Below are 9,507 nucleotides of genomic sequence, written 5' to 3'. Positions count from 1 at the left end.
CCACACAGCTGACGGATGCGTACGTCGAGGTCAAGTTCCACACGCTCACGCGCAAGACGCAGACGGTCAAGAAAACACTGAACCCGGTGTGGAACGAGGACTTTCGGTTGGAGGTCGATGACGAAGACATCCAGGACGAAGTGCTGGAGGTAATGCAACAGCGACGTGCTTGCTTTCCACTTGCAACTGCTGCTTCACTTCCTGTGATGTCATACACCGAATGGGCGAGCGACGTGCCAGTTCTTGCTGCTCACAGTGGCTGACGATTGTGCCTGCGCCTTGCTTACCACCATCATTCAGATCAACGTCTGGGATCACGACCGCATCGGCACAGACGATGTCATCGGCCAGGTGCGTGGACGATTTCATGCTTGTGTTCCTGTATCCATGAGATGCGGTTGCATGGCACTCACTGAACTTGAAAACAAGCGGCACACGCGCTTTGTGCGTACCTGCAGCTGTTGCTGATGTTGGTGTGAACATGCGCTTCGTGGTGTTTGTGGGCATGTGGTGTTGGTGTTCTTGTGCAGGTGATCATCGACCTGATGCCACTTGGGCCCTACAACGGCTCACAGGTGGGTTAAATCATCCCATGTTTGATGCAAGCGGAACACCCGCTGTGTGTATGGGGGGGGGGGCAGCTGTTGGATTTGCTCATCAAAAAGGGTGCGTGTTTTCGAACGTGCAGATAAGTGGATGGTTCCCCATCTACGACACGCTAAAAGGAGTTCGCGGTTCTGTCGCCGTCACCGTCAAAGTCGATCTCTTCAAGTCAGTAATGGACTACGTTTTTGTCCATCCCTGCTGCTACCACACACACACACAAACACACACACACACACATATGAAGTTCGCCGTCTCCAAGCCTTGGTCACTCACCCCCTTCCTTGCACGGTCCTGTTGCGCCTGTGCCATGGCTGGTGGCACTGCAGAAACCATCACAAGTACAGAGACACGTCCGTGGGCGTGTCCTTCTTCTCCACCATGGCCGTCCCAAAGGTAGACAGAGAGTGAGAGAGAGACAGAGAGACAGAGAGACAGAGAGACAGAGAATGTGTGTGTGAGGTGTATGTGTGTGTGCGTGTGTGCATGTGTGTGTGTGTGTGTTCTGGCGACGGGCTTGCTTGTAACCTCACCTGCCTGCCCATTTGCGGCGCATCTGTAGTGCTACAAGATTGTGGCTGTGCGCGGTCTTGTGGAAGAACTCATCGTCAATGACGATCCGGAATACCAGGTAACACGCACACGTGTGTCTGTGTCTGTGTGTTTGTGTGTGGGTGTGTGTGTGTGTGTGTGTGTGTGTGTGTGTGTGTGTGTGTGTGTATGTATGTGTGTGTGTGTGCATGTTTGCCTGCACGTGTTCTTGTTGCTGTTTGCGAAAAAAAAAAAGGTATGACCACTGTCACCATCGCAAGTGCCCCACCTCACACGAAGCATACGCGTGCACCTGCTGCCAGTGGATTGACCGGGTGCGCCCCACGCGGCAGTCCAACCAGGCGCGCCAGCACGTGTTTGCTACCGTTGCCGGCGAACTCCAGCGCAGGATCGGCAGGAAGGTCCGCAGCCATGGTGGTGTTGATGATGGTGGTGGACGGTGTTGTTTGATCTCTTCGCACATCGCCTCTCACACCATTGAATCCATCGTGCCAACACACACACACACGCGCGCGCGGGGGGGCGCTCACATACACACATACACACACACGCGCGCGACAGGCGATTGACATGAAGGCGAATGCGGTGATTGGGTACCGGCAACTCTTTGACTTGGAGGGCGACTCTGGTCTCGTTGCCCGCGGTATTGGCACCGCAGCCGTCATCATTGAGGATGCGCCCACAGACCTGCCCGCCGCTCCGCCTGCCGCAAAGCTCGCACCGCCGTACGTTGCGCGTCGTCGTGGCTGTGAAGAGTGAGAGTAGTGCTGGGAGTGGTGGTGGTGGTGGTGGTACTTGGAGCAAGTGGGTTGAGGACTCATGTGTGCAGTCACGTGAATGATGCTCGTTCATTCTCACGATTCCTTTGTTTTCCTTCCTTTACACTTGGCATGCACACTCCACCGCCGCCACCATTGTCCTGGCGTCGCTGTTCTCTCGATCCAGACCCGTGAACACCACGCAATCACCGGTGAGTTGTGATTTCATTTCCTCACCGACATGTTTGTCATGACGCAAACACACGCAAGCACCGCACAACGCACAATGCACACGCAAAACAGGCCTTCACTAACACTGCCGACGTGTCCGTCCATTCATTCATTCGCTTTTGCCATGCTGCGTCGTTTTATCGCGCCTTCTCGCCTCTGTTGCGGCGCTTCCGTCGCTTCCACAGGAGCCACGCCGACATCACGACACTTCAACACACACGCACCCCCATAGCCAGCAGCAGCATCAACAACAGCAGTCGCAGCTGCCGGCACAGGCGTCCGCACCAGCCGACCTGTCCTTTCAAAGTGCGACAACGTGGTTCGCCCAGGGTCACCCATGGACATGTGTGTGTGTGTGTGTGTGTGTGTGTGTGTGTGTGTGTGTGTGTGTGTGTGTGTGTGTGTGTGTGTGTGGCATTACATGCATGGTCACTTCCAGCTCACGTGTCACCTTTCCCCACGCGCATCATTAGGCGTTGAGCGGTTTGCATCTGTGACGGCGCCCGATTCCAACATCCCGCTCATCACATTGTGCAGTCTGCCGGATACTCTTCTCCTCAGCGTCGGTGCGTCACAAGCACACACACACACACACACACACACACACACACACACACACACACACACACACACACACACACACACACACACACACCAGCAAGCTTGGCACTCCATCTGCACGCCCCTCATATTAACGTCATGTCCTTGCTCTGTCGCTCCTGCTTTCTCGCTGTTTGCGTGTTTGTGCATGTATGTACTTGTATGTGCATGTGTGTGTGTGTGTAAATGTGTGAGCATGTGTGCGTAAATGTGTGTGAACTTGCGTGCGTGTACAGGTGGAGTGGTGACGGCGCGAGCTGTAAAACTGCTGGACAAGATGGAGAATCCGGACGAAACCGACACGAGGTCGGTGGACAGTCGGCATCGTCGTGCTCGTGCCTTGCATAACCACCGCTTATCACGAGCTGCTGTTGGCGTCATGTAGAACTGATGGGCCTGTCCTGGCACTTGTAGTTCTTCACTCACCCTCTCTTCACCTTCCTCACTCACACGCATCTCCACTCATCCACTCATCCACCCACCCATGCCCCACTGCCACGTCAATCTCGCAATTGCCGGGAACCAACCAGGGACGTGTGGTGGTCTGAGCTGCGGACCGAGGTGGCCGGCCACGCGGCGAGCCTTGGGTACACCGCTGTCATCGGATATTCAGAGACAGCCAGCATCTGCGACAACCTCTGTCTTCTCTCTGCAACAGGTTTGTGTCCTCCTGTTGCACACATGAATGCGAATGTGTTAATGATGGACGAGTGTGTGTGTGTGTGTGTGTTGCGTGATCTGTGTGTGTGTGTGTGCTTGTGTACCCTGTGTGCTTGCGTGTGTGCGTGTGTGCGTGTGTGCGTGTATGTGTGTGTGCACATGTATTCACCTCTCATCGGCTGTCTCCTTCAAACGCTGGCTTCCACTACCCCCCCCCCAACAGGCACGGCGGCCATCCTCAACATAGACCCGCAGCACGGCGTTGCCTTGGGGTTGGTGTGGTGTGGTGTGATGTGATGTGATGTGATGTGATGTGATGTGATGTGATGTGATGTGATGTGTCGAACAGACACGCCTCTACCGTCTCGCGTCACTTTGCGCGCTTGCTTGCATCGCCTCCACCAGCGACCCATGACTTACACCCACCCGTCCATGCACCATCACCACGATCCATCAGGCATGCGTCGGCGGGGCGCGTTGGACGGCGGCGCTTGAGCTCTGCAGACTCGTCGCTCCCGGCCCCTGTCACCCCAACGCCAGAGGGCGACACACACAGCCACAGCCACAGCCACGGTCACAGCCACGGTCACAGCCACGGTCACGGTCAGCATGGTGGGCACGATGGTGGCACGACCTCCGTGAGCCACAACAGCAGTGGCGGAACCAACAACAACCACCACAACAAGAACAACAACCACCACAACAAGAACAACAACACCACCAACACCGGCAGCAATGGAGATGCGAACACCGCCGCTGCTGTAACAACAACAACGGGTGGTGCAGTCTCTTCGCTCTTGGCTTCGGCTGAGGTAGAGGAAGTTGGGTGGGATGGAAGGAATGTGGGCGGGTGGTTGCGAATGTTCTCCAGTGTAGTGTGTGTATGTGCGTGTGTGTGTGTGTGAGTGTAATGTGTGTATGTGCGTGTGTGTGTGTGCGTGTGAGTGTGTGTGCTCGTTGTCGTTTCCACACCTCACAAACGAACGCGCCCCTCTCCCCACCCACACCAACAATTGATGCCACGCCAATCCTTCAGGGCCACCACGAGGAGAGCACTCCAGACCAGCCGCCGTGCGCCCCCTTCCATCTCCCGCCGTCCGTGCCAGTCGACTCTTTCGCAGAATCGTTTGCATCCTGTGAGGTGAGAAGCAGCCATCAATCACGCGTAATGGTGATGATGATGATGATGATGATGATGATGATGATGATGATGATGATGATGATGATGATGATGATGATGATGATGATGATGATGATGATGATGACGACGATGATGATGATGATGATGAAAGTGGTGGTGGTGAGCAATTTGTTGGGGTGGGGTGGGGTCCAGCAGCATGACGTGTGAGCGTGTAGCATCCTGATCCACAGCTCGTGTTGCTTCAGCAATGAGGTGCTCGAAGGTACTGACCCTCCGCCCCAATTGCTCTCCTCTCATCTGTTGTATCGTGTTCAGATTTGCCGCTCTGGCCATTTCGTGGCGGACATTCTCTTCACCACAAGTAAGCAACGTGATGCGCACACACAGCCACTCTCACTTACCCAAACAACAACACACGTACCCCACCATAAGCGCACGTGTCTGCAGTAACATCATAACACCGTACCTCCACCTCACTCCACCATCACCACGGCCGCCTTCGCCTTCGCCAGTCGACCCGCCTGACGACGTGCCGCTCGTCAGCTGTGCGACGTTCATTCAGGCGCGCGTGTGTCGCATTCGCCGCAAAACACACGGCAGCTACGATGCCGCCGCTGAACTTGCGGAGGGGATGCCCTTCCTCGAATACGCCCTTCACCAGCAGGTTGCGTGTTGTGTTGTGCATTTGTGTCTGAATAACCACCACTTTGTGTGCGCTGTGTATGTGTTCAATTCCAAGCTCACTTAGTTGCAGCTGTGCGTGTCCTCTTCACTGCCTCCCCCTCCCCCAACACACACACGCACACACACACACACACGCACACACAGACACACCACCTTCCCTGTTCTCACGGTTGCCTGGCGATGACTGCGATACTTGCAGCTGTACAACAAACTCAAAGTCCTGGCGATGAATGCGCTCTTTAATCTTCGCGTTGAGGTGCGAGTGCCAACGCCAGTTTTGTACTCGATTTGTTGCACACGCCGAGCCAGGCATTCCCTGCAACCTCAGCACTACTCGAAGGGGGGTGTCTTCACGTGAACGATAACCGCTCGCTCACACTTGCACACACACACACACACACACACACACACACACACACACACACACACACACACACACACACACACACACACACACACACACACACACGCACGCACACACACCCTCTCACTCGCCCAACTCACTTACGTTTTCACATGATGATGCCAGGTGACCATTGGCACGAACATGTGCGTTGCTGTCGCCACTGCAACGGCTGTGCATCTCGCGTGTCTTCCACTCCCGCCGGAACTCCAAATCCTCCGCAAGTCAATGGTGTGCGCAACTTGCTGCTGTTTCCTTGTGCTGTACGTAGCGTGTGCGTGTGCACATGTGTACTTGTGTGCATGTGTGTTTATTCGTGTTTGCAGCTGAGTAATTCACACACACGCACACACACACACACACGCACACGCGCGCGCGCGTTCACTGCTGCCATTCGCCACGACCGCGACTACAGGGTGTGGGCCGCGATGATGTGGACATGATTGAGAAGATGACGGCACTCATGCAGAAGCTGTCGGAAAACAAAGCCGCCATCAGCCACGCAAAGGTCCCGTCCCGCGTGCACATGCAACGCACACACACATGTGCACGTACTGGTGCGCTGATGGGCACGAACATACGTGCATGCTGTCACGTACACGCACTCACCTTTCAGTGCACTTTCTTGTGCGTTCCACCTTCACGTGGCGTTGTGTTCATGTGTCCAGGCAAGACATCCATATCAGCATTTTGCAGAGGCAGAAACATCCGACGCAACAGCGGCGCCCCACATGTACGCAGTCACCACAGCACACACATTGATACCACCATGACACAGCTTCCTTCACATCAATCCACCAAGCTTGCATGCTCAACGACACGTGCATATGAACACCCATACACATGCCCATGCACACCTTCGTGCACCCACCACCACCACCACCACAACCACCACCACCACCACAGGCCCGTGTCGGCTGCGTCGCACAATGAGCGGACGGCAGTGGTTGAAGTCGACGATTCCGTGGACAGCGACGATGTTCTCTCCCTGTGGGAAGCAGAACTCCCCGAGGGTGCGGTGCAGGGTGTATGGCGGGATGCAGAGTGTATGTGGGCTCACTGCGCCTGCGTGCGTGCGTGCGCGCGCGTGTGTGTGTGTGTATCTGTGTGTGTGTGTGTGTGTGTATGTGTATCTGTGTGTGTGTTCCTCCCTGTGCGAGTGCACGTCTGTGCTTTGCATTTTTGTTTTGTTTTGGTTGCGAGTGTGAACAACATCTGCGCAGCCAGGGATGAGTGCTTGCGTTGCAAACGACTTACCGTACGCGTCCGTCTACCTGTTTACCTGTGTGTGTGTGTGTGTGTGTGTGTGTGTGTGTGTGTGTGTGTGTGTGTGTGTGTGTGTGTGTGTGTGTGTGTGTGTGTGTGTGTGGTCAGGGTTCTTCGTGTCCAGCACTGAAGTTGTGCCCGGCATCGAGCAGACGCACGGGTACACCCCGCGCGACATTGTCGACCAGGTCATGTCCGTGTACAAGACGACCATCAACCCAAAGGCGCCCGTCAACCACCAGCTCGCACATGTGTTCGACGCCCTGCTGACGTCCATTTGCTTCAAGATGAGGAAACACCGCCCGTGCCTCATCGCCAACTTGCGCTGGAGTGTGACGCTCCCGGAGTCGTATGAAGTCCAGGTGAAGACAACTCTATTGCTGCTGCACGTGTTGTCGTTGTTGTTGTTTAAGTTGTTTAAGTTGTTGTTGTCGCAGCTGCTGCTGGTGGTGGTGCTGTTGCTGCTGCTGCTGCGAACCTCACCCCTCTCCTTCTTCCCCCTGTTCAGATTTTAGTGACAGCCTCCATCATTCGGTTGCAGACTGTGCGGGAACGACAACTTTCGCAAACATCGACAGGTTGTCATTACCACGCACATGAATCCAAATTTCGGCGTGGACATTCGAATAGCCATATATACATCTGTGCTTGCACAAGCCCACACACGCACCCACGCGTCATCTCAAGGCTTTTGTTTGCTGTTCTCGTTCCCACCTTGTCGTTTCTCACTCTCGAAATCGTGTGTGGTTTCATCCATAGACCCGACTTCGAGCGTTTCGGATCAGCCGAGTGGTGAGTGTGACTTCTGATGCACCCTACACTTTATTGCACGGGTCCCGTGCATCACCGCGCGTTTTTTTTTTTTGTTTGTTTGTTTGTTTGTTTTCGTCCATTCCGTCTGGTCGTGTTCCCTGTTCTGACATTTGCCATGTCTCACATCACCCCCCCCCCCTGCCATTCACCCTTCATCCTTCACCCTTCACCTTTCATGCTCTCATCCTGTTGCTCCTCGCTCCTTTCCTTCATCGTTTTCTGCTGTGTGCAGCCGATAGGTTGAGTTCCCTTGCACGACCAGGTACGCCATGAAACTCATGTGTGTGACGCTCTTGTCATGTATCCACGACTTGCAGACAGCACACTGATCCTGCTTTGCACTCAATTTTCGGCATCCATCCACACGCACGTGCATGTCTATCGCCCTTTGCTTCATGCTTCCACCCTCACCTCGTCCACATCGCCGCTGCAACCCAACCACTCCTCCAACCCTCTCTCTGCCACCCCCACATTCCCCACCCTGTCATGCACCGCAGACTACAACACCACAATCAACAAGCCCGTGACGGTGACATCGCTCAACTCTGTGCCCGGTGCGCACACCCTGCGGCACCTTGGCCCCGTCATCATGTACATCATCAAGGAGACCGCCTCTCTCCGCGACGCCGGCGGCCTCAGCAGCTTTGTCCAACGCTTCATCCAGGAGGTGATGCATTGGCCTGATGACACGGCATGTGTGTGTGTGTGTGTGTGTGGGGGTGTGCGCGCGTGTGTGGGTGTGGGTGTGGGTGTGGGTGTGGGTGTGGGTGTGGGTGTGGGTGTTGGTGTCTGCCTGCCTGTATGGTGATTGAGCTTGATTTATTTGCTTCCATTGTTTTTTTTTCTCACATCCTCCTTGCCTTGCCCCACTCCCGTCCCTCTCCTCCCCCCCCCCCTCTCTCTCTCTCTTCCCCTTCCCCTCTGCTCATCGACCACGTGCCAGGTGCTGGCGATGGCGCGTGCACACGTGCGGTCACGTGGGGGAAATGCGCTGATTGGCTGCCGCATCAAGCACCTTGACGTGCTCGACAACTCGCAGAAGAACCAGGGCCAGTGCCTCATTGCACTGCAGGGCGACGCTGTTCTGGTGGAGGAGTATGAGGAAGAACTGTCCACTGCACAGGATGCAATTGGCGCACGCGAGCGCGTGATTGCCTCGCACGCAGCAACAGCCAGCAGCGATGCTGGTGGTCACGTTGGCGATGATGGTGGTGTTGGTGGTGGTCGCCACGCTGATCGGCTGAAGACAGAGGGCGCTGTGTTCCAACCGCACGGCAGTGGTGTCGACGACGACGACGACGACGACGACGACGACGACGACGACGACGACGACGATGATGATGATGATGCTTTTGATGATGATGATGATGCTTTTGATGCTGATGAAGAAGAGCAACAGAACCACCAGCACCAGCACCAACAGCAACAGCAGCACCAGGCGGAAGTGCTGCAGCTGCCGCAAGAGGATACAGGAGCGCCGGCGACGAGCGCACATGAAGTATTCGAGTCCGTAGTTTGAACGTGCACAATCCCACACACACACACACACACACACACACACACACACACACACACACACACACACACACACACACACACACACAATACACACACACAATGCACACACAATACACACACGCATTTTGTTGTAGCTGATTGAGAATGGAAATTACACGAATTGCATTCCGCACATGTGCACGAGCCAGCGAATGATTGCACTGCAAGATGGTGGTGGTGCTGGTGAAAAGTGGACACATACACATGAACGCGCGTGTGCATGCGAGGTGCTTGTACAG

General features: G+C 55.3%; 1 protein-coding gene across 1 annotated transcript in view; it reads left to right on the top strand.

The window, feature by feature from the left end:
* PTSG_05040 (uncharacterized protein) overlaps window positions 1-9,401 on the top strand; it is a 9,580-nt gene extending 179 nt beyond the window's left edge. The window contains exons 1-29 of the mRNA XM_004994300.1: window positions 1-149; window positions 301-351; window positions 531-575; window positions 689-771; window positions 933-999; window positions 1,166-1,234; window positions 1,458-1,556; window positions 1,717-1,880; window positions 2,101-2,125; window positions 2,330-2,450; window positions 2,618-2,710; window positions 2,981-3,050; window positions 3,275-3,402; window positions 3,628-3,676; window positions 3,862-4,216; window positions 4,441-4,545; window positions 4,861-4,906; window positions 5,058-5,209; window positions 5,429-5,485; window positions 5,759-5,863; window positions 6,048-6,140; window positions 6,301-6,365; window positions 6,539-6,645; window positions 7,007-7,260; window positions 7,407-7,476; window positions 7,658-7,690; window positions 7,944-7,973; window positions 8,209-8,378; window positions 8,655-9,401. The exon at window positions 1-149 is cut by the window's left edge and continues 179 nt beyond it. Coding sequence (XP_004994357.1) covers window positions 1-149; window positions 301-351; window positions 531-575; window positions 689-771; window positions 933-999; window positions 1,166-1,234; window positions 1,458-1,556; window positions 1,717-1,880; window positions 2,101-2,125; window positions 2,330-2,450; window positions 2,618-2,710; window positions 2,981-3,050; window positions 3,275-3,402; window positions 3,628-3,676; window positions 3,862-4,216; window positions 4,441-4,545; window positions 4,861-4,906; window positions 5,058-5,209; window positions 5,429-5,485; window positions 5,759-5,863; window positions 6,048-6,140; window positions 6,301-6,365; window positions 6,539-6,645; window positions 7,007-7,260; window positions 7,407-7,476; window positions 7,658-7,690; window positions 7,944-7,973; window positions 8,209-8,378; window positions 8,655-9,230 — 3,431 coding nt within the window. The 3' untranslated portion in view covers window positions 9,231-9,401. The remainder of the gene's footprint in view (window positions 150-300; window positions 352-530; window positions 576-688; window positions 772-932; window positions 1,000-1,165; window positions 1,235-1,457; window positions 1,557-1,716; window positions 1,881-2,100; window positions 2,126-2,329; window positions 2,451-2,617; window positions 2,711-2,980; window positions 3,051-3,274; window positions 3,403-3,627; window positions 3,677-3,861; window positions 4,217-4,440; window positions 4,546-4,860; window positions 4,907-5,057; window positions 5,210-5,428; window positions 5,486-5,758; window positions 5,864-6,047; window positions 6,141-6,300; window positions 6,366-6,538; window positions 6,646-7,006; window positions 7,261-7,406; window positions 7,477-7,657; window positions 7,691-7,943; window positions 7,974-8,208; window positions 8,379-8,654) is intronic.
* The last annotated feature ends 106 nt before the right edge of the window (window positions 9,402-9,507 follow it).

Source organism: Salpingoeca rosetta, assembly GCF_000188695.1.
Source record: "Salpingoeca rosetta unplaced genomic scaffold supercont1.11, whole genome shotgun sequence".
NCBI classification, from domain to species: domain Eukaryota; class Choanoflagellata; order Craspedida; family Salpingoecidae; genus Salpingoeca; species Salpingoeca rosetta.
The sequence above is the reverse complement of the archived record's forward strand: the minus strand, read 5'-3'. Positions and strand labels throughout refer to the sequence as shown.